The 25,519-nt window shown below is 37.2% G+C and overlaps 2 protein-coding genes and 1 long non-coding RNA gene across 4 annotated transcripts in view; 1 reads left to right on the top strand and 2 right to left on the bottom strand.

Moving 5' to 3' along the window:
• The window catches only part of LELP1 (late cornified envelope like proline rich 1), a 207,743-nt gene that overhangs the window by 66,035 nt on the left and 116,189 nt on the right, over positions 1-25,519 (top strand). The window lies entirely within an intron of this gene.
• On the bottom strand, positions 56-7,665 carry LOC309628795 (uncharacterized protein). 2 transcript variants are annotated; one of them, XM_082392196.1, is made up of 3 exons: positions 7,580-7,665; positions 1,378-6,833; positions 56-642 (listed from the first exon to the last, which is right to left on the bottom strand). In XM_082392196.1, the coding sequence occupies exon 2, from the start codon at positions 6,812-6,814 to the stop codon at positions 6,599-6,601; it is 216 nt and encodes a 71-aa protein (XP_082248322.1). In that variant the 5' UTR covers positions 6,815-6,833; positions 7,580-7,665; the 3' UTR covers positions 56-642; positions 1,378-6,598. The 2 variants fall into 2 exon arrangements, with proteins under 2 accessions (XP_082248322.1, XP_082248321.1); XM_082392195.1 differs by lacking the exon at positions 7,580-7,665 and having other exon boundaries at positions 1,378-7,247.
• On the bottom strand, positions 11,713-13,556 carry LOC309628822. Its single transcript, XR_014244729.1, has 2 exons — positions 13,036-13,556; positions 11,713-12,299 (listed from the first exon to the last, which is right to left on the bottom strand). It is a non-coding gene; the product is annotated as an uncharacterized lncRNA (long non-coding RNA).

Raw genomic sequence — 25,519 nt, 5'->3', positions numbered from 1 at the left:
TTATGAAATAATATTGCTAAAAGCAGATTTTAAAAGAATGAAAATACTTTTACCATCACAAGAAGAAATGTATTTTATTCAGGAAATGGAGGATAAGTAACAATTGCTCATCTGGTAGAAACCGCTGCCCAGGTGACAGACAGACACAGAAGACAGCGAGAGAATCCTCAGAGGGCCCCCAGGAGGAGAGCTGCTGCTTTTCCTCCTGAGGCTCTGTGGTGCTTTCTCAGGTACCTCCAGAGGGAAGCGGCATAGCAGACTCAGATAGGAAACCTCTGACCGTCAGGAATCACCACACGCATACTGCAGGCTGAAGGGTGGAAAGCTTCTTCTGTATCCATGATAGGCTTTGAAGACAAGATGAAGGTGGAGCTGTGGAACTAGGTGAGCCGATTGCCCTTATCCTTTCCAGATGCAGATAAAAGCTGAAGCTGTTACTTTTCCTTGGGTGGGCACTTCTGCTGGCATTGCTGGATAGGTGTCCCAGGAGGGCATTTCTGCTGGCACGGATGAGGTGGGCAAGGGTCTGAATCCTTCTTAGGTGAGCAAGGATCAGGGCACTTAGTTACGCACACTGGAGGTGTCTTGCACTTCTGCTTGCACTGCTGCTCTTGAGAAGACATCTTTCTGCAGTCTTAATATCTGAAAGAAAGTATATGACCGTGTTCACAATAAAGAATCCCTACATAGAGAAGAGCAAAAGCTTGTGTAACACAAACGGACAGTATCTCTCCAATCTCTAAGCATGTGTTTTAATCTCTTTAATACCTTTTAATGAATTTCTGACACCTCTCTCGTTCTTTAGCAAATCTATTCATCAGCCCAGAGGAAACTTTCTTTTCTCATACAACTTTTCCAAGGAAAATATCTTTGTTTTGAAGAAACAAGCGATGGTTTCAGTTTTATTTCTCTTTCTTTTTTTTTTAGGAAAACAACATATTTTTAAAAGGCTATCAAAAGTTCTAAAATTCTGGGCAAGTTCACAAGCAATTCCTATCACCATTTTCTCTCATGAGGACCCGACAGGATGACTTTGTACAGAGCAAAGGGCAATCAGGATGAATGTAAGAGCCTCACACCTTCTAAGATAAATGTCCCTGAAATCACAGTGGAGGTCCTAGAAAAAGGTAAACCCTTTGCTCTGTATCCCTTCATGTCAAAATTTCCTATTAATTTCTTTTTCAATAGAGGAATTCAAACTAGGTATCAGAAATCTAGTAAATACAATATAACATTGTGCCCATATTCCAAGTTCCCATCTACTAAGTAGCATTATACCCATGATCATAACTTTGGACCCATCAAATTTGCTGTCTCCAGCATAAACTCAACATTCGGGGGCCCGAGAACTAATTTGAACTGAAGAATCAGACTCACCAGGTTCTCCAAAGTCAATCGGACCTCGAGTAGACGGAGGATAGCTGTCGTGCAGCAGAGGACCTTTTTATTGGGGCTTGCTGCCCCACCCAAGGGGAAGCGGAGCTGTCCAAACTAGCCTCGTGCAGTCATTTCCCAACCCAAATGCAAATCTATCCATAACTGGCTTGGCAGGGACTCTGAAAACAGGAAATGTCCCGCGCCAGGATCTCCTCACTAGATTATGTTCTCATGACTCACAGAGTCCCTGCCTTAGCTCTCCGTTTCAGTGGTTTATGGCAGTGGGAGAAGTTCAGGGGTTCTCTAACTTGTAGGCAAGTGTTCCCTTTCTTGATTGGGGAAGATGACCCTTTTCTATCTTTCACCTTCTTTGACTTCTAAAACTGCCTGCCTAGTTGCACTTGATCTGGTGGCCATGTTTTTGTACATACTGGTTTGAAAATGGCCTGGCTACCTGGTGACACCTTTCCCTTTACCTCAAGTCCTTCTTACAATACATTTCGCCTTGATCCACAGCTTGCTAAGTGAAATCTCTTCTCCTCTTCTAAAATGGACTGAGAGATGTTTGCAGATGATCTCAGACGACTTCCCATCATGATACTTAGATACGTTTAGTAAAGTGGTGACCTCTAGGGCCCTCCCTCCTTTCACTGCTTTGTTCCTTCAGATTAAGAACATCCAACAGTCAGATTCCTATGAACTTCATAAATCTCTTTCACTTCCGGCCACAAGGAATTCACTAGGAGCGTAGCATCACCTACCATAATTCCAATCAGCTGGCAGATCAGAACCTAGACTTACAATAGAAACCAAGCCTTTTACTCATACCTCCCAAACGTGACATCCCACCTGCTCTTACCTAATTTCCCCCAAAGGACCTCTTTGGATTCTTCAACTTTTGAAGAAAGCTCAGACGAGTGTTTAAATTTTCTGGCTTCCTGCCTCTTTGAAATCATTGGAAAACCCTATCTAATAGGCAATGCCATTCAAATAACGAGTTTTAAATCTATTTATTATTTATGAATTATTTAAGCACATTGATTCACATCAAATCTAGGGGTAAATTCAAGAGATAGTTGAAATCACTTTATTAATAATTCGGTCGTTGATGTTAATTGCCATTCATACACTACTTCTTAATCGTTAATAATAATTTTACTATAATTTTAACCTATCTGTAGATTCTTCCATATTGATCACAGTGGAATATACGTGAAATTAACCTATTTCCTGCTCTACTTTCTTTATACAGTTTGTCCGTGTGCTGGAAGGGATTTTTGATATTTTTTATGGGTCAACTTGACTGGAACAGGCTGCTCAAATATTTGGTCAATCTTTTTTCGGGCTTTTTCTCTAAGGATGCTTTTGGATGAGAGTAATATTTAAATCAGTGCCCTGAGTAAAGGAGTTTGCCCTCTGTAAGTGGGTAGGCCTCATATAGTCTGTTGAATAGAACAAAAGCCTGACCCCTCCCCCATCCAGGTAAGAGACAATTCCCCTGCCTGATGGCCTTCCAGCTAGGCTTGGCCCTGCATATTTTGGACTTTCCAGCCTTCCTAATCTCTCTCTCTATATTTGTCTCTTTCTCTGTCTCTTCTCTCTCTCTCTCTCTCTCTTGCTGTGTGTGTGTGTCTCTCTCTCTCTATTCATATATATATGCATATATACATACATATATGTAAATTGAATATTTCTTCTGCCATTTCATGCACTTGATTCCCTATGGCCAATTAAATTAGAAATTCAAAAAGTTAGTTTAAAGTGAATTTAAAGTAAAAATTATCAATATTACATGATACTTGTGATGTGTAATTATAACAAATATAATGAGCCTTTAGGGAATAACTGAAGTTCAAGAAACAATGCCCTAGTATGTTCTCCAACCCTGGCAAAAGATTTCATTTCTGCCTTTTCAGTCCAGGACCTGAACTATCCTCTGTCCCCTTGGGCACTGAAACTTTTCTTTATGGGTCATGGCTGGTGAGCGGCCCTGTCTCATTTAGGAAAAGTTTTCAACACTGGCTTTATGTTACTGTAGAACGTGGTAACACATTTTTAATAGAATCAGGATGTCCCATATCACCTGACCCCAACACTCCCCTAGACTGCTGTCATATGCTTAAAATTCCTTTATCAGGAAAATAAATACTTTTTATTCCAACAATCAATATCAGATTTAAATTGTGTGAAACCAGAAAGAAATGGAAGATACCATTTAAGACTCAAACCATCACGTATAAGTGACTGAGAGTAGGTTTGGGGAGGGGAGAGAGGATCAGAGCACTAAAGGTCTGAAATCTAGGTGAATTACAAACTTAGGGCTGATCTCTTTGCTTTCTTCTACTCTTTCCAGATGTGTTTTAGGTCTTTAAAAGACAGTAATTTTAAAAATGTATTTTCATGCTCATTTTCTGTCTTCTCCTTCAACCCTCCAGTCCCCTCAACCTGCCATATTACCCTTTGCTCCCCAACATGTACTCCTAACTGTCCAATTTTGTACATTTTCATGTCAATGCATTTAGTGATTAGTACTTTCATATTTTTAAAAATTCAACGTTGTGAAAATCACTATACTACCCAAAGCAATCTACAGATCCAATGCAACACTGATCTAACTACCAATGCCACTTTTCACAGAACTAGAACAAAAAATTTCACAATTTCTATGGAAACAAAAAAGACCCCAAATAGCAAAAGCAAACTTGAGAAAGAAAAATGGAACTGAAGGAATCAGGCTCCTGGACTTCAGACTATACTACAAAGCTACAGTAATCAAGACAGTATGGTACTGGAACAAAAAGAGAAATATAGATCAATGGAACAGGACAGAAAGCCCAGAGATAAACCCACATACATATGGTCACCTTATTTTTGATAAAGGAGGCAAGGATATACAAGGGAGAAAAGACAGCCTCTTCAATAAGTGGTGCTGGGAAAACTGGACAGCTACATGTAAAAGAGTGAAATTACAACACTCCCTAACACCATAAACAAAAATAAACTCAAAATGGATTAAAGACCTCCATGTAAGGCCAGACACTATCAGACTCTTAGAGGAAAACACTGGCAGTACACTCTATGTAAAGAATCACAGCAAGATCCTTTCTGACCCACCTCCTGGGGAAACGGAAATAAAAACAAAAATAAACAAATGGGACCAAATGAAACTTAAAAGCTTTTGCACAACAAACAACCCATAAACAAGACAAAAAGACAACCCTCAGAATGGGAGGAAATATTTGTAAACTAAGCAGCTGACAGCAGATTAGTCTACAAAATTTACAAGCAGCACATGCAGCTCATTATCAAGAAAACAAACAAACCAATCCAAAAATGGGCCGAAGACTTAAATAGACATTTCTCAAAAAAAAGATATACAGATTGAAATCAAACACATAAAAGCCTGCTCAACATCACTAATCATTAGAGAAATGCAAATCAAAACTATAATGAGGTATCACTTCACACTGGTCAGTATGGCCATCATCAAAAATCTACAAATAACAAATGCTGAAGAGGGTGTGGAGAAAAGGGTGCTCTGTTGCACTCTTGGTGGGAATGTAAATTGATACAGCCACTATGGAGAACAGTGTGCAGGTTCCTTAAATACTAAAAATAGAGCTACCATATGGGCCAGCAATCCCACTACTCGGCATATACCCTGACAAAACCATAATTCAAAAATAGTCATGTACCACAATCTTCATCGCAGCTCTATTTACAATAGCCAGGACATGGAAGCAACCTAAGTGTCTATCAACAGATGAATGGATAAAGAAAATGTGGTGCATATATACAATGGAATATTACTCAGTCATAAAAGGAAAAGATATTGAGTTTTTTGTAATTAGGTGGATGGACCTGAGGTCTGTCATACAGAGTGAAGGAAGTCAGAAAGAGAAAAACAAATATCGTATGATAATATATATATGGAATGTAAAAAAAAAATTGTGAAGAACCTAGGGGAAGGACAGGATTAAAGACACAGGCATAGTGAATGGACTTGAGGACAAGGGAAGGGAGAAGGGTAAGCTGGGACGAAGTGAGAGAGTGTCATGGACATATATACTCTACCAAATGTAAAATCAATAGCTAGTGGGAAGCATCCACATAGCACAAGGAGATCTGCTCGGTGCTTTGTGACCACATAGAGGTATGGGATAGGAAGGGAGATGCAAAAGGGAGCAGATATAGGGATATATGTATATGTATGGCTGATTCACTTTGTTATACAGCAGAAGTTAGCACACCATAGTAGAACAATTATATTCCAATAAAGATGTTTTTTAAAAATACAGTTAAATTGGAAAAGAAAATGAACACAGAATATGAAAGGGTAATAGAGTTTAAGAATCTCCCTGTTTTCTGTACTAGGTATGTCTGAGCCACTTTCCTGCTGGAGCAAACATGGCGGTGGTGGTGATGGTGGTGATGGTGGTGATGGTGATGATGAAGCAGACAGTGATGATGGGCCACCTCACAAAATGCTAATTATGTGTCCATCATTGTGCTAACTGAATTACACAGATTCATTTAATTTCTAAGCATAAGAAAGTGGGCACTCTAAATGTGATTTTCCCTACATTTTAATAAGGGATTCAAATCCTGAGGAGTTAAATAATTTGTTCCTCAAATCAATCAAGCAATAAGTAAAAAAAAAAAAAAAAATAACCTGGATTTGAAATTATACAGAAATAATCATCGATAGGACTCAAAATTCAGATAAAACTTATTGTGAGAACCTGAAACATGGGGTCAAAGAAGGATAGAAATCAACCAAAATTATCATATGGTATAGCAAAAAGCAGGTTGTAAAAGGAAGAAAATATTTCTACCATCAAACAAAAGAATTGTATTTTATTCAAGACGTGGAGGATAAGGAACAAATGCTCAACTGGTAGGAACCCCTGTCCAGGTGACAGACAGACACAGAAGACATCAACAGATTCCTCAGAGGGCGCCCAGGAGGAGAGCTGCTGCTCTTCCTTCTGAGGCTCTGTGATGCTTTCTCGGGTACTTCTCAGAGGGAAGCGGTATAACGCAGCCTCAGATAGGAAACCTCTGACGGACAGGAATCACCGCACGCATACTGCAGGCTGAAGGGTGGAGAAGCTTCTTCTGTATCCATGATAGGCTTTAAAGAGAAGATGAAGGTGGAGCTGTGGAACTCGGTGAGCCAATTGTCCTTATCCTTTCCTGATCCATATAAACGCTGAAGCTGTTACTTGTTCTTGGGTGGGCACTTCTGCTGGCATTGTTGGGGAGGTGGCACAGGAGGGCATTTCTGCTGGCACTGCTGAGGTGGGCATGGCTCAGGGCACTTTAAACGTGGGCAAGGTTCTGGACACTTGGGAGGTGAGCAAGGATCAGGGCACTTAGGTGGGCACACTGGAGGTGGCTGGCAAGGCTGCTTGCACTGCTGCTGTTCAGAAGACATCTTTCTGGAGTCTTAATATCTGAAAGAAAGTATATGACCGTGTTCACAAGAAGGAATTCTTACAGAGAGGAGCGGAAAAGCTTGTGTAATAACAACAGACACTCTCTCGGCAATCTCTAAGCATGGGCTTTAATATCTTTAATACCTTTTAATGAATTTCTGACTTCTCTCTCGCTCTTTAGCAAATCGATACATCACCCCAGAGAAAAACTTTTCTTTTCTCACACAACTTTTCCAAAGAAAATATCTTTATTTGAAAGACACAAGCAGGTGTTTTTACTTTTATTTATTTATTTTTTTTTTATGAAAACAACATCTTCAAAAAAGGCCAACACAAGTTCTAAAATCCTGGGCAAGCTCACAAGCAATTGCTATCATCATCTTCTCTCATGAGGTACCAACAGAATGACATATACAGAGCAAAGGACAATCGGGCAGAATGTAAGGACCTCACACCTTCTAAGATAAATGCCTCTAACATCACAGCAGAGGGACACCACAAAGGCATAGGAAAGGGGAAATACTTTATTCTTTATCTTTCATGCCAAAATTTCCTATTAATTTCTTCTTCAATACAAGAATTCAAACAAGGTATCAGAAATCTAATAAATACAATATAGCTTTGTGCCCAAATTGCAAGTTCCCATCCAATAAGTAGCATTAAACCCATGATGGTAACTTTGGACCCATCAAATTTGCTGTCTCCAGGATAAATGCTACATTCAGAAGCTGAAGAACAAATTTGAACTAAAGACTCCTACTCACCACGTTCTCCAAATTCAATTGGGACTACAGTAGCAGGAGGATGGCTGTGATGCAGCAGAGGACCTATGCATTGGGGCTTGCTGTCCCACCTAGGAGGAAGGGGACCTGCCAAAACTGGCCTGGTCCAATCATTTCCCAAACAAAATGCAAATCCATCTATAACTGGCTTGGCAAGGACTCTGAAAACAAGAAATATCCTGCTCCAGGATCTCCTCAATGGATTACGTTCCCATGACTCACAGAGTCCCTGCCTTAGCTCTCCGTTTCCGTGGTTTATGGCAGTGGGGGGATTTGGGAGGTTCTCTAACTTGTAATCAAAATTCTCCTTTCTTGATTGGGGAAGACGACCCTTTTCTATCTTTCACCTTCCTTGACTTCTGAAACTGCTTTCCTAGTTGCACTTGATCTGGTGACCATTTTGATGCCCATACTGGTTTCAAAAGGGTCTGGCTACGTAGTGACACCTTTCTCTTTACCTCAAGTTTTTCTTACAATGCATTTCCCATTTATTCATGGCTTGCCAAGCAAAGTCTCTTCTCTTCTTCTAAAATGGACTGAGGGAAGTTAGCAGATCATCTCAGATGACTTCCCATCATGACACTTAGACACGTTCAGTAAAGTGGTGACCTCTAGGGTCCTCCTTTCACTGCTTTGCTCCCTCAAATAACGAACATCCAGCAGTCAGATTCCTGTGACCTTTATAAAACTGTTTTACTTCAGGCCAAAAGGAATTCACTAAGAGCATAGCATGAGCTACCATAACTAAGAGGAGCTGGCAGCTCAGACTCTAGATTTTCAACAGAAATCAAGCATTTTGCTCATACCGCCCCAATGTGATATACCACCTGCTCCTGCCTAATTTCTCCCAACAAACCTCTTTGGATTGCTTCACCTTTAAGAAAGCCCAGAGGATTGTTCAAATTTTCTGGCTTCCTGTCCCTTTGAAATTATTGGGAATCCCAATATGCAATGCCAGTCAAATAACTAATTTTATATGTATTTAATATTTATGAATTATTTCAACACATGTTGTTTCACAGCAAATCTAGGGATAAATTTAAGAGGAAGTTGAACTCACTTTATTAAAAATGCAGTCACTGAAGTTCATTGCCATTCATATACAATTTTTCAATCATTAATAACAATTTTATTATAATTTTAACTTAGTTTTTACATTTTCCATTTTAGTCACAGTAGAACGTATGTCAAATAAACCTATTTCCTGCTCTAGTTTCTTCATACAATTTCTTACTGTGCTGGAAGGAAGTTTTGATGGTTAATTTATGGGTCAGCTTCAGTGGCACAGGGTCCATGGTTATCTGGTCAAACATTATTCTGGGTGCTCCTGTACAGATTCTTTTGGATGAGAGTATGTTTTAAATCAGTGACCTGAGTAAAGGTGGTTGCCCTCTATAAGGTGGGAAGTCCTCATCCAATCCACTGATGGCCTGAATAGAACAAAGCTGACCTTCACCCAGGTAAAAGATAATTCCCCTGTCAGATCGACTTCCAGCAGCGTTTCAGCTCTGCAGATTTGGAGTTTGCCAAACTTTGTAATATCTCTCTCTCTCTCTCTCTCTCTCTCTCTCTCTCTCTCTCTCTCTCTCTCTCTCTCTCTCTCCCTCTGTCCCTCTCGTTCTGTAACATATTTCTATATGTATATATGTACATATATGCTGTAATATATAATTTAAATATTTCATCTGCCATATCATGTACATGGTTAACTATGGCCAACTAAATTAAAAATGTTCAAAGTTATTATAAAGTGAAGTTAAATTAAAAATTATTAATGTTATGTAATACATGTGGTGTGGAATTATGACAAATATAATGAGGTTTTAGCGAATAACTGAAGTTCGGGAAACAGTGTCCTAGCATGTTCTCCAAAGATTTCCTTTCTGCCTTTTCAGAGATTTAGCTGTCAACAGTTCTTCTACAGTTCCTCTCTTCTATCCTGGGTCTGAACACTACTCTTTTCTATGCTGTCCCCTTGGGCGCTGAAGCTTCTCGTGATGGGCCATGGCTGGTGAAGAGCCATGTCTCGCTTAGGAATAAAGTTGTAACTCTCACTTAATGTTACTGTAGAATGTGGGAACACATGTTTAATGGAATCAGGATATCCTACCTCACCTGAGGAGAACACTTCCCTAGACTGCCCTCGTGGGCTTAAAATTCCTTTATCAGGAAATAAAGCTGTTGTATTCCATAAGTAAATATCAGATTTCAATTGTGTGAAACCAAAAATAGATATAAGATACCATTGAAAACCCACAGCATCACATATAAGTGATTGAGAGTGGGGTTGGGAGGGGAGAGAAGATCAGAGCACTAAGGTCTGAAATCTAGATGAAATATGGACTTAGGGCTCATCTGATATACTTGCTTTCTTCTGCTCTTTCCAAACATGCTTTATGGCTTTGCAGACAGTAATAGAAAAAAATTTTTCACTGTTTATTCTCTGTCTTCTTCTTCAACTCTCCGGAAACCTCCACCGGCCATATTACCTTCGCTGCCCAATATATACACCTTAACTGTTCAATTTACTACTTTGAAATGTTGCCCATGCGTTTAGTAATAGTCCGCGATGAAGAGTGGCCCCTGCTTGCCGCAACTAGAGAAAGCCCTCGCACAGAAACGAAGACCCAACAGAGCCAAAAATTAATTAATTAATTAATTAATTTTTTTAAAAAACACTTCTAATCTCATCTCTTACTCTTTAGGGCTTACAAGTGTTGCGTTTCCTAATTCAACAAGGTTTTGAATATCTGGGCTGTATTTTTTCCTTTTCATTTTTTTAAATTTCCGACCTGCCAACTAGAAAGTTTTTCCTGAACATATGTCTATTGACATACCCTGCTCAAGTCAACAAGTGACCAACATTTAGTCTGCCTCTCAGGATACCATGGACAACCATTACTGCAAACATTTTGCCATTGAATAAAATGTATCACCACATTTATGGCTTCCAATATCAGATTCCTTGCCAAATACCTCCAGACTCTTAAGCCAATGCCCTAATTTTAAGATTTCTACAGGAGCATCACACCTCACAGAACTAAATTCTCTGTCAGGCCAAATAACACTAACTAAAGTAGAGACAGCTCCCAAATATCAGTGTTGATTTCTCACTCATGTAATACTCTGATGAGCTTTGGGCAGTAATCTGGGGATCTTTTTCTTCTGCAGTTCTGGCATCTTGGACTCCTTTACTTCTAGGACCACAAGAAGAGATATGCTTAAAGAACACATCCCTTTTCACGGCTTACTGGACCAGTAAGCTAAGCACTTAGAAAACAAGCTGCATAGCAACAGTCATTTTGTAAATCTAGATAAACATTGGAATCCCCAGTGGACCTCAAAGGTGGGGTCAAATCAATCAAGAAAGTAACTTCAGAGGCGAAAAAATGTAATAAGACCCTGAGGTTGTTGAGTTTCACAGTAAGAAGAGCATGTTGTGCAAATGGAGAGCAGGCAGCGCATTGCCTGGTAAGGACACTTTAAACTTCCCATTATTTGTACTACCCATGTTTTCAGAACTACTATAATTTTATGCACAATATCCCAATATTTCCCAAAGCATTTAATGTGTCATATCAGATTATAAATACAGTTCAGTTGGAAAAGAAAAGGAACACAGAATATGAAAGTGTAATATAGTTTAAGAATCTCTTTCTGTGCTGTACTAGGTATGTCTGAGCCTCTTTCCTACCGGAGTAAACATGGTGGTGGTGGTGATGGTGGTGACGGTGATGATGACAGAGGCAATGATGATCGGCCACCTCTCAAATGCCAATTATGTGCCCGGCATTGTGGCAACTGAATTACACACATTCATGTAAATTTTATGCCTAAGCAAGTAGGCACTGTAAATGTGGTTTTCCCCACATTTTAGTAGAGGGATTGAACTTCTGAGGAGTTAAACAGTTTGTTCCTCAAATCAATCAAGCAATAATTAAGAAAATAACCTGGATTTGAAATTATATACAAACAATCATCGATATAACTCTAAATTCAGATAACACTGACTGTGAGAGCCTGAAAATTGAGATCGAAGAAGGATAGAAATCAACCAAAATTATGAAATAATATTGCTAAAAGCAGATTTTAAAAGAATGAAAATACTTTTACCATCACAAGAAGAAATGTATTTTATTCAGGAAATGGAGGATAAGTAACAATTGCTCATCTGGTAGAAACCGCTGCCCAGGTGACAGACAGACACAGAAGACAGCGAGAGAATCCTCAGAGGGCCCCCAGGAGGAGAGCTGCTGCTTTTCCTCCTGAGGCTCTGTGGTGCTTTCTCAGGTACCTCCAGAGGGAAGCGGCATAGCAGACTCAGATAGGAAACCTCTGACCATCAGGAATCACCACACGCATACTGCAGGCTGAAGGGTGGAAAGCTTCTTCTGTATCCATGATAGGCTTTGAAGACAAGATGAAGGTGGAGCTGTGGAACTAGGTGAGCCGATTGCCCTTATCCTTTCCAGATGCAGATAAAAGCTGAAGCTGTTACTTTTCCTTGGGTGGGCACTTCTGCTGGCATTGCTGGATAGGTGTCCCAGGAGGGCATTTCTGCTGGCACGGATGAGGTGGGCAAGGGTCTGAATCCTTCTTAGGTGAGCAAGGATCAGGGCACTTAGTTACGCACACTGGAGGTGTCTTGCACTTCTGCTTGCACTGCTGCTCTTGAGAAGACATCTTTCTGCAGTCTTAATATCTGAAAGAAAGTATATGACCGTGTTCACAATAAAGAATCCCTACATAGAGAAGAGCAAAAGCTTGTGTAACACAAACGGACAGTATCTCTCCAATCTCTAAGCATGTGTTTTAATCTCTTTAATACCTTTTAATGAATTTCTGACACCTCTCTCGTTCTTTAGCAAATCTATTCATCAGCCCAGAGGAAACTTTCTTTTCTCATACAACTTTTCCAAGGAAAATATCTTTGTTTTGAAGAAACAAGCGATGGTTTCAGTTTTATTTCTCTTTCTTTTTTTTTTTAGGAAAACAACATATTTTTAAAAGGCTATCAAAAGTTCTAAAATTCTGGGCAAGTTCACAAGCAATTCCTATCACCATTTTCTCTCATGAGGACCCGACAGGATGACTTTGTACAGAGCAAAGGGCAATCAGGATGAATGTAAGAGCCTCACACCTTCTAAGATAAATGTCCCTGAAATCACAGCGGAGGTCCTAGAAAAAGGTAAACCCTTTGCTCTGTATCCCTTCATGTCAAAATTTCCTATTAATTTCTTTTTCAATAGAGGAATTCAAACTAGGTATCAGAAATCTAGTAAATACAATATAACATTGTGCCCATATTCCAAGTTCCCATCCACTAAGTAGCATTATACCCATGATCATAACTTTGGACCCATCAAATTTGCTGTCTCCAGCATAAACTCAACATTCGGGGGCCCGAGAACTAATTTGAACTGAAGAATCAGACTCACCAGGTTCTCCAAAGTCAATCGGAACTCGAGTAGCAGGTGGATAGCTGTCGTGCAGCAGAGGACCTTTTTATTGGGGCTTGCTGCCCCACCCAAGGGGAAGCGGAGCTGTCCAAACTAGCCTCGTGCAGTCATTTCCCAACCCAAATGCAAATCTATCCATAACTGGCTTGGCAGGGACTCTGAAAACAGGAAATGTCCCGCGCCAGGATCTCCTCACTAGATTATGTTCTCATGACTCACAGAGTCCCTGCCTTAGCTCTCCGTTTCAGTGGTTTATGGCAGTGGGAGAAGTTCAGGGGTTCTCTAACTTGTAGGCAAGTGTTCCCTTTCTTGATTGGGGAAGATGACCCTTTTCTATCTTTCACCTTCTTTGACTTCTAAAACTGCCTGCCTAGTTGCACTTGATCTGGTGGCCATGTTGTTGTACATACTGGTTTGAAAATGGCCTGGCTACCTGGTGACACCTTTCCCTTTACCTCAAGTCCTTCTTACAATACATTTCGCCTTGATCCACAGCTTGCTAAGTGAAATCTCTTGTCCTCTTCTAAAATGGACTGAGAGATGTTTGCAGATGATCTCAGACGACTTCCCATCATGATACTTAGATACGTTTAGTAAAGTGGTGACCTCTAGGGCCCTCCCTCCTTTCACTGCTTTGTTCCTTCAGATTAAGAGCATCCAACAGTCAGATTCCTATGAACTTTATAAATCTCTTTCACTTCCGGCCACAAGGAATTCACTAGGAGCGTAGCATCACCTACCATAATTCCAATCAGCTGGCAGATCAGAACCTAGACTTACAATAGAAACCAAGCCTTTTACTCATACCTCCCAAACGTGACATCCCACCTGCTCTTACCTAATTTCCCCCAAAGGACCTCTTTGGATTCTTCAACTTTTGAAGAAAGCTCAGACGAGTGTTTAAATTTTCTGGCTTCCTGCCTCTTTGAAATCTTTGGAAAACCCTATCTAATAGGCAATGCCATTCAAATAACGAGTTTTAAATCTATTTATTATTTATGAATTATTTAAGCACATTGATTCACATCAAATCTAGGGGTAAATTCAAGAGATAGTTGAAATCACTTTATTAATAATTCGGTCGTTGATGTTAATTGCCATTCATACACTACTTCTTAATCGTTAATAATAATTTTACTATAATTTTAACCTATCTGTAGATTCTTCCACATTGATCACAGTGGAATATACGTGAAATTAACCTATTTCCTGCTCTACTTTCTTTATACAGTTTGTTCATGTGCTGGAAGGAATTTTTGATATTTTTTATAGGTCAACTTGACTGGAACAGGTTGCTCAAATATTTGGTCAATCTTTTTTCGGGCTTTTTCTCTAAGGATGCTTTTGGATGAGAGTAATATTTAAATCAGTGCCCTGAGTAAAGGAGTTTGCCCTCTGTAAGTGGGTAGGCCTCATATAGTCTGTTGAATAGAACAAAAGCCTGACCCCTCCCCCATCCAGGTAAGAGACAATTCCCCTGCCTGATGGCCTTCCAGCTAGGCTTGGCCCTGCATATTTTGGACTTTCCAGCCTTCCTAATCTCTCTCTCTATATTTGTCTCTTTCTCTCTCTCTTCTCTCTCTCTCTCTCGTTGTGTGTGTGTGTGTGTCTCTCTCTATTCATATATATATGTATATATACACATATATATGTAAATTGAATATTTCTTCTGCCATTTCATGCACTTGATTCCCTATGGCCAATTAAATTAAAAATTCAAAAAGTTAGTTTAAAGTGAATTTAAAGTAAAAATTATCAATATTACATGATACTTGTGATGTGTAATTATAACAAATATAATGAGCCTTTAGGGAATAACTGAAGTTCAAGAAACAATGCCCTAGTATGTTCTCCAACCCTGGCAAAAGATTTCATTTCTGCCTTTTCAGTCCAGGACCTGAACTATCCTCTGTCCCCTTGGGCACTGAAACTTTTCTTTATGGGTCATGGCTGGTGAGCGGCCCTGTCTCATTTAGGAAAAGTTTTCAACACTGGCTTTATATTACTGTAGAACGTGGTAACACATTTTTAATAGAATCAGGATGTCCCGTCTCACCTGACCCCAACACTCCTCTTGACTGCTATCATATCCTTAAAATTCCTTTATCAAAGAAAATGAATATTTTTTATTCCAACCATAAATATCAGATTTAACTTTTGTGAAACCAAAAATAAATGTAAGATACCTTTTAAGACTCAAACCATCACGTATAAGTGACTGAGAGTAGGTTTGGGGAGGGGAGAGAGGATCAGAGCACTAAAGGTCCGAATTCTAGGTGAATTACAAACTTAGGGCTGATCTCTTTGCTTTCTTCTACTCTTTCCAGATATGTTTTAGGTCTTTAAAAGACAGTAATTTTAAAAATGTATTTTCATGCTCATTTTCTGTCTTCTCCTTCAACCCTCCAGTCCCCTCAATCTGCCATATTACCCTTTGCTCCCCAATGTGTACTCCTAGCTGTCCAATTTTGTACATTTTCATGTCAATGCATTTAGTGATTAGTACTTTCATATTTTTAAAAATTCTTGCAGTCAGTAGAGCTGACCAGTTTCAAATTAAAAGTTTAAAATGATGTTACTAAATGCCCTTCCTTGTCAGGAAGATTTTCAGGACTGTGGTTTTATAATGGGAAAGGAGGAAGAAGAGGAGAATGAGGAGGGGAGGAATAAAAAGAGGAAGCCCTTGAAACCTATGAAAGAGTCACCATCTATGCTTCGGAAAGTGAAGGATCAACCCAGCATCACATCCCATCAGTTAAACAGGTTGGGTTCACAGAACTGTTTTGTTCCTGTCAGTAAGGAAAAGCTTTTAACCCACATTACCATTGGCCATTACCATCCAGGGACAGAGCCATGACTAGACCACCTTCAGGAAAGGTGTCTACAAGCAACGTCATCACCAGATCAATCATATAGAGTATTTCAGAGAACAAACAGAAGGAACTTTACTCAACAGATCAGTTACTACTCCCCATAGTTTCACATCACATCTAAGACATAAATCCTTAGAGAAATGTCTGATTTCTGTCATCAAAACATTTGAGAATTAACTACTCAAATGGGATTGCAGTGTCAGGTACTCCAGCTTTGCTCATACATGGGGTCATTCCCGCTGAGGACACATCTCTCTAAAAGGGCACAAACCATTATAGTCAAAGCACCAAAGTCACAGCAAGCCTGGTGCCCCCAACATGTCAGGCAGAGGTCACTTTATTGGTTGCAGTGGTGAACTTGAACACTCAAGAGTGTCTCAAGATCAACTTCATGAAATGCTGCAATGAAGACTACTTTCTCCATTCTGTAGCTTTCTGAGGGTTTTACTATGAATTATTACTATAAGAAAAATGAAAGGAAAAAACATTTTTAAAAATTTTGTCCAATTTTTGCTTCAACATTTTATCTCACATATTACTACTGTATGTTATACACCATTGAACAGAATAATCGTGAGAATTAAGATTCTACAATAAAATAGGGAAGAAATAAAAATGAGTAAATGAGAATTATGGTAAGATATTCCTGATATTTGTAGGAAGAAAAAAAAGGTAACTGCAAGTATCCTTGAATTTCTGCCTTTTGCTTTTATTTCTGAGTGTCAGGCTCACTCTCCACCAACCTTCCATAATCTTGCTGAATTAGACAAATTACAGTACATTCATATGGTTGAATTCTTAAGATCACCAAAGAGCACTTTTAGAAGTTGTTTTAATATTATCAAAAATATTCAAATTATAATTTAAAATCATATGTAAAACATGATGAGATTTTGATTAACATATATTCGAGAAAAGACAGGAAATACATGTAATTTGCTAAGAGTGATTTACTGGTGTAATTACAGATAATTTTTATTTTGTATTTTTCTTTTCAAAAGATTTTCCAAAGAATATCTGCTAATGAGTAAAGAATCTTAAAATGTTACTTTGAAAAGGGAACAAGAGACAAATCTATCTATTCCTCAATTAGAGGGAAAATACTCTTCCTCTTTTCCAGACCAGACGTTCTACACCAACATTTCTGGCCAGTCATCAAAGTTGGGACTGAAGGTGGTAGATGTTTTATTGCTATTGTCTCCATATTTGACCACATCTCAATATAATCCTTCTTGAAGAAAAATCCCAATGATAATCCACCCTCCTCCCAGCATTGACACACAAAAGCCACAGGCCCCTGAAAGTCATATGTATCTATGCAACAGTTCAATCAAAAATGGAGGATCATACTTAGCTTAAAAAACTAGTGAGGAATGAGTTTGTCCAGACTTCAAAAGTCAGACAGATAGAAATCCTAAAATTAGTCAGACTGTGATAAATTAGGTAAAAGAGGATGGTAGTAAAAGAGGTAGTGATGATAATAACATAGCAGTAAAAATAGTACCTCCCTTTAAACTGTTATGAGAAATAAATTTTAAAATGAAACTATATAAAGCACTTACCACAGGTGGCAGAAAGTATACAATTAGTTAAATAATAAATTGTTAATCAAGTAAAGCTAAAACATCAAGTTCAAGTTGTGTTTGATAGTTGAGGAAGTTATTTGCCTCATTTTTTTTTAGAATATTTTCAACACCACTCCATAAAAGGTTTTATTTTATTTTTCTATATATCCTTTATCCTTGCTTTGTTTTTTGTTTGTTTTTATTTTTTTTATTTTTATTGGAGTATAGGTGCTTTACAATATTGTGTTACTTTATACTGTACAGCAAAGTGAATCAGCTATACGTATACATATATCCTCTCTCTTTTGGATTTCCTTTTCATTTAGGTCACCACAGAGCATTGAGTAGAGTTCCCTGTGCTATAGAGTAGGTTCTAATTAGTTATCTATTTTATACATAGTATCACTATGCCTATATGTTAATCCCAATCTCCCAATTCATCCCACCAACCCCCGTTTCCCCATTGGTATCCATACATTTGTTTTCTACATCTGTGTCTCTATTTCTGCTTTGGAAATAAGACTGTCTATACCAATTTTTTTCAATTTTGAAATATATGCATTAATATCCAATATTTGTTTTTCTCTTTCTGACTTACTTCACTCTGTATGACAGTCTCTAGGTACAACCATGTCTCTACAAATGACCCAATTTCATTCTATTTATGGCTGAGTAACTATCCATTGTATATAGGTACCACAGCTTCTTTATGCATTCCTCTGTTGGTAGACATTTAGGTTGCTTCCATGTATTCGCTCTTGTAAATAGTACTGCAATGAACATTGGGGTGCATTTTTGAATTATGGTTTTCTCAGGGTATATGCCCAGTAGTTGGCTTGCTGGGTTATATGGTAGGTCTATTTTTAGTTTTTTAAGTAATCTCCATACTGTTCTCCATAGTGGCTGTATCAATTTACATTCTCACCAACAATGCATGAGGGTTCCCTTTTCTCCACTCGCTCTTCAACATTTATTATTTGTAGACTTTTTCATGATGGCCATTCTGACCAGTGTGAGGTGATACCTCACTGTAGTTTTGATTTGCATTTCTCTAATAGTTAGCAATGTTGACCATATTCTCATATGCTTTTTGGCCATCTGTATGTCTTCTTTAGAGAAATGTCTATTTAGATCTTCCACCCATTTTTTGATTGGGTTGTTTGTTTGTTTGGTTGTTTTGACATTGAGCTGTATGAGCTGTTTGTATATTTTGGAGTTTAATCCTTTTTCTGTTGCTTTGTTTGCAAATATTTTCTCCCATCCTGAGGGTTGTCTTTTCATCTTGTTTATGGTTTCCTTTGCTGTGCAAAAGCTTTTAAGTTTCCTTTGGTTCCATTTGTTTATTTTTGGTTTTATTCTCATTACTCTAGGAGGTGGGTCCAAAAAGATCTTGCTGCAATTTATGTCAAAGAATGTTCTGTCTATGTTTTCCTCTAAGAGTTTTGTAGTGTCTGGCCTCATGTTTAGGTCTTTAATCCTTTTGAGTTTATTTTTCTGTATGGTGTTTGGGAGTGTTCTAAGAAACAAAAGTGGAGCTGAAGGAATCAGTCTCCCTGACTTCAGACTATACTACAAAACTACAGTAATCAAGACAGTATGGTATTGGCACAAAAACTGAAACATTGATCAATGGAACAGGATAGAAAGCCCAGAGACAAACCCAGGAACCTATGGTCACCTAATCTATGACAAAGGAGGCCAGAATACACAATGGAGCAAAGACAGCCTCTTCAATAAGTGGTGCTAGGAAATCTGGACAGCTACATGTAAAAGAATGAAATTAGAACAGTCCCCAACACCATGCTTCATTTTTAAAAAGAATTTTTATATCATTTCTATTTTAAGTCACTTCCAAAAGTTTTTAGGAGAAAGCTAAAAAGAACACCCATCTTGAATTAGGTATAAAGAAATAATAAAATGGACTATCATAGACACTTATTCTTATGTGGTGAAATGAGAGTTAATCTAAGCAGAAATTTAGAACATAGTATAGAAACAGGACAATATAATTGTTCCTAGGTATTTGGATTCACTTAAGCCTTCCTCTGAATATTGTTAAATACCAAAAAAAATCCCAATCCAATAAAATCTAACATGTTAATTTTGTTGGTGGAAAAAATAACATTTATAAATATTTATTATTCTGTATTAAAAATATGATGTAATCTCTGGTTCATTTTACTAACACTATGGTTAGCTGTTTAAGACAACAGGAAAATCTCTAGTTTAAATATCACATTCCTCCTTGTGGCAGTTTACCCTAATGTCAGGCTAAGTCCTTAGAAGAAAATGAATAGCCATCAGCACTAACTTTTCAGTTGCAAATGGACTTTATAAATCCTAGGTTTGTATTCCCTACATGTGAGATCAGAATATTTAAAGGAGTGATTTCAAGGGCTGATAAAAATATGAACTGATCCCATGTGGTGTGTGCTAGTGAGAGTAAGAAGAACATGAGGTAAAAAATGGAATGAATCAGACACTTCTCATAACAGTCTTTCCAAGACAGTGAAAGTACATGGGCTGTTAGGTCGCTTCACAAAATGTCATAAAGAAAAATAAAGAAAATTTGCTTCCTGGACAGAGAGGGCTGACAGAGCCGATGGAACAATAAGACGATAACTTACAGAAAAGATAAGTGAGATATAAAAATTCTTATAAAATTCTAAAATCAAAACTGACCCAAGAACTTACAGAGCTAAATATAATTTTACCATATGATCTAGTTATAACCCTCCTAGAAATTTACCCAACTGCTTTCAAAATACGCCCACACAAAAATCTGCAAGGTAATGTTTATAGCAGCTCTATTTGTAATTTCCAAGAACTGGCAGCAACCAAGATGCCTTTCAATAGATGAATGGGTAAATAAATTGTGGTGGACCCACACAATGGAATACTATTCAGTGATAAATAGGAATGAACTATCAAGCCACACAAAGACTTAGTTGAATATTAAATGCAAATTGCTAAGTAAAAGAAGTCAGTCTGAAAGGCTACATACAGTATGATTCTATTTATCTGACTTCTGGAAAAAGCAGAACTACACATCCAAGAAACTCAACAAATCCATGTAAGTTAAATCCAAAGAAACCCGCATCATAATCAAACAGTAAAAAGAGAGAATCTTGAAAGCAGCAAGAAATGAGTAGACTCTAATGTATAAGGGGTCCTCAATAAAACTGTCAGCCAATTTCTCCTCAGAACTTTGGAGGCCAAGGGGCAGTGGGATATGATATGTTTAAAGTGCTGCAAGAAGAACCCTGTCAACCCAGAATTCTGTATCTGGCAAAACTGTCCTTTAAAAACAAGGGAGCATTTATGATATTCCAGATAAACAAAACTTGTGGGAGTTCATTACCATCTGATTTGCCCTACAAGAAATGTTAAAGGGAGCCCTTTATGTTGATAATGAAAGGATGCTTAAAAAGAACAAAACTTGAAATCATTTGAATATATTAAAATTTCCAGTAAAAGTAAGTGCATGGGAAAATACAAAAGCCAGTATTATGGTAATTTTAGTTTATAACTTCAGTTTCTACTTTCTACTATACGTAAAAGACAAGTTTATTAAAAATAATTGTAAAACTATATTTGTGACCACAAAAAGTAGAAAGATGTAATTTATGACATCATTAGCATAAAAAGGGGATGGAGGCTCATAGGAATAAACTTTTTTAATGCAATTGGAGTTAAGTTGACATCAATCCAAACTAGGTTGTTATAACTTTAGGATGTAATAACCACTGTAACCACAAAGCAAATACCTATAGAATATACACCAATCCTTTTCAAATTCTTCAAAAAATTGAAAAAGGGGAACACTTCCTAGCTTATTTTATGAAGCCAGCATTACCCTGATATAAAAGCCAGACAAAGACACTATAAGAAATTAAATCTACAGACTAAAATACCTGACAAATTCTGATGCAGAAAAGTTTTTATCAACATTTAGCAAATCAAATTCTGCAACATATTAAAAACATTATACAACATGCACAAGTAGAATTTATTCCTGAATGCAATTATTATCCAATATACAAAAATCAATCAATATAATATACTACATTAATAAAAAGAAGAGGAAAAATACATTTCTTCATTTCAACCAATGAAGAAAAAGCATTTGACAAAATTCAATACCTTTCATGATAAAAAAGCCATTCAATAAGGAACTTCCCTTGTGGTCCAGTGGTTAAGACTCCACATTTCCACTGCAGGGGGCACGGGTTCAATCCCTGGTCTAGGAAATAAGATCTCGCATGCCGTGTGGGGTGGCCAATAAATAAATTAATTAAATTAACTTAATTCTTTTTAAAAAGACAAAATAAAAATGTGAATAAAAGGAAACATCCTCAACTTGATTAAGGCCATCCATTAAAAACCTACAGCTAACATCATATCCGATGATGAAATACTGAAATTTTTCCCTTAAGATCGGGACTAAGACAAGGATAACCACATCTGCCATTTCTATTCAACATTCGAAAACTTAACCAGTGTAATTAGGTAAGAAGAAGAAATAAAACGCATCCAAACTGTAAAGAAAGAAGTAAAATGATCCCTGTTTGCAGAAGATATGATCTTACATGTAGAAAACTTTAAAATTTCACCAAGAACATCTGTGAGAGCTATTAACAAATTCACCAAAATAGCTGGATACAAAATCAGTTGTATTTCCATGTACTAATAATAAACATCTAAAAAGAAAATTAAGATAAGAATTCTATTTACAATAGTATCAAAAAGAATAAAATACTTAGGAATAAATTTAATCAATGATGTGAAATACCCATACACTAAAAACTAAAAAAAAACTGATAAAAATTAAAGATGTAAATAATTGGAAAGACATCCCAAATTCATAGATTAGAATACAATATTGTTAAGATAATAGTAATATCCAAAAGCTCTACATTGTCAATGCAATCCTTATTAAAATCCCAAATGTGTATCTTGCAGAAGTAGAAAATCTCATTCTGAAATTCATATGGAACTTCAATGAATCCCAAATAGCTAAATAATTCTTGAAAAAGAAGAGCACATAGGGAGGTCTCATGCTTCCTGACTCAAAACTTTGTACAAATCTACAGTAATCAAAACCCTATAGTGTTTGTTGGTGGGAATGTAAATTGTTCTCCATACAGCCACTATGGAGAACACTATGGAGGTTCCTTAAAAAACTGAAAATAGAACTACCATATGACCCAGCAATCCCACTACTGGGCATATACCCTGAGAAAACCATAATTCAAAAAGAGTCATGTACCACAATGTTCATTGCAGCTCTATTTACAATAGCCAGGGCATGGAAGCAACCTAAGTGTCCATCGACAGATGAATGGATAAAGAAGATATGGCACATATATACAATGGAATATTATTCAGCCATTAAAAAAACAAAATTGAGTTATTTGTGGCAAGGTGGATGAGCCTAGAGTCTGTCATACAGAGTGAAGTAAGTCAGAAAGAGAAAAACAAATGTATGCTAACATATATATATGGAATCTAAAAAGAAAAAGAAAATAGTCATGAAGAACCTAGGGGCAAGACAAGAATAAAGAGGCAGACCTACTAAAGAATGGACTTGAGGACAAGGGGAGGGGGAAGGGTAAGCTGGGATGAAGTTAGAGAGTGGCATGGACATATATACACTACCAAATGTAAAATAGATAGCTAGTGGGAAGTAGCCGCACAGCACAGGGAGATCAGCTCAGTGCTTTGTGACCACCTAGAGGGGTGGGATAGGGAGGGTGGGAGGGAGGGAGATGCAAGAGGGAAGAGATATGGGGATATATGTATATGCATAACTGATTCACTTTGTTATAAAGCAGAAACTAACACACCATTGTAAAGCAATTATACTCCAATAAAGATGTTAAAAAAAAAAAGAAAAGAAAGACATGGGCTGAACAAGGTGACACTGTAAGTTTACCTTGGTATTATTTTAATACACTCCAAAACACCCAAAGTTTGGTCATATTTTCTATTCATTAATAAAATACCATTCCAATTTAATAATGAAACGGGTTATTGTGAAATAATCAATAAAACCATCATAGATTAGAAAAAAAAAGAACCCTATAGTGCTGACATAAAGACAGCCATATAGATCAATGAAATAAACTAGAGAATCTGGAAGTAAATCTTTCCATATATGGTCAGTTGACTTTTGACTAGGATGCCAAGACCATTCAGTGGGGAAAGGGACAGTGTTTTCCACAAATGGTCCTGGGAAAACTTGATATCCACAAGCAAAAGAATTAATTTGGACCCACACCTTACACCATATGCAAAAATTAACTCAAGGTGCATCAAATACCTAAATGTGAGAGATAAAACTACAAATTCCTTAGTAATAAATATCTACAGAACATTACATCCAAAAACAGCAGAATACACACTCTTTTCACATACACATGGAATGTTCTCCATGATGGATCACATGCCAGGCCACAAAACAACTTTCAACAAATTCAAGAGGATATAAATTATATCAAACATCTTTGTCAACTACAACAATATGAAACTAGAAATCAATTACAGAAAGAAAAATGGAAGAAACTAAAACACATGGAAATTAAACAACATGCAACTAAAAACCAATAGAGCAAAAAACATATCAAAGAGAAAATCAGAAAATTCCTTGAGACAAATGAAAACAAAAACACAACATTCCAAAATCTGTAGGATGCAGCAAAATCAGTTCTAAGGGGGAAGTTTATAGCAATACAGGTCTACTTCAAGAAACAAGAAGAATCTCAAATGAACAACCTAACCCACCATCTGAAAGAATTTTTATAAAGAACAAACAAAGCCGAAAGGCAGAAGGAAGGAAATAATAAAGATCAGAGAGGTAATAAATAAAATAGAGGTCAAAAAATAGAAAATATTGATGAAACCAAGAGGTTGTTTGTTGAAAAATTAAAAATTGTTAAGCTTTTAGTCAGGCTTATTAAGAAAAAACAGGAGAGAGAGGATCAAAATAAATAAAATAAGAAATGAAAGAGTAGACATTACAGTTGATATCCTAGAAATACAAACAACCATAAGAGAATACTGTGAACAGTTATACGCCAACAAATTGGACAACCTAGAAGAAATGGATAAATTCCTAGAAACATACAACCTTCCAAGACTGAATCAGGAAGACATAATTTGAACAGACTAATTACTAGTATTGAAATTCAATCAGTAATCCAAAAACTCCCAGCAAACAAAACAGAATAGTACAGCTTCACAGAGGAATTCTACTGAAAATATAAAGAAGAGTGAATACCTATTTTTCTCAAACTATTCCAAAAAATTGAAGAGGAGGGAACATTCCCAAACTCATTCTATGAGGCCACAATATGCCTGATTCCAAAACCAAACAAAGATATTATGAAAAAAAGAAAATTACAAGCCTATATCACTAATGAACATAGATGCAAAAATCCTCAATGAAATATTAGCAAAAGGAATTCAGCAATATGTAAAAAGGATCATACTTCCTGATCAAGTGGTATTTATTTCAGGGATGCAAGGATGGTTCAATATTCACAAATCAATCAATGGATACCCTGCATTAACAAAAGGAGGGATAAACTCACATGATCATCTCAACAGATGCAGAAAAAACATTTGACAAAATTCAACACCCATTCAAGATAAAGACTCTCAACAAACTAGATATAGAGTGTTATAGATATAGAGTGTTATATCTCAACATAATAAAGTCCATTTATGACAAAACCACAGCTAAAATCATACTCAGTGGTGAAAAATTAAAAGCTTTTCCTCCAAAATTAGGAAAAAGACAAGATTGCCCACTCTCACCATTTCTATTTAACATAGAATTTGAAGTTTTAACCATATCAATCAGACCAAAAAAAGAAAAGAAAAAAAAATAAAAGGTGTCCAAATTGGAAGGGAAGAAGTAAAACTGTCACTACTTGCAGATGGCATGATAGCATATATATATATATATATATATATATATATATATATATATATGACTCAAAAGTCTCCACCAAAAACTATTGG

Source organism: Balaenoptera borealis (assembly GCF_965194805.1).
Source record: "Balaenoptera borealis genome assembly, chromosome: 1".
Taxonomy (NCBI): Eukaryota; Metazoa; Chordata; class Mammalia; order Artiodactyla; family Balaenopteridae; genus Balaenoptera; species Balaenoptera borealis.
This window is presented reverse-complemented; position numbering and strand designations above follow the sequence as displayed.

Coding starts and splice junctions, on each gene's coding strand:
- LOC309628795 (XM_082392196.1), bottom strand. CDS start 6,814: ATGTCTTCTGAACAGCAGCAGTGCAAGCAGCCTTGCCAGCCACCTCCA.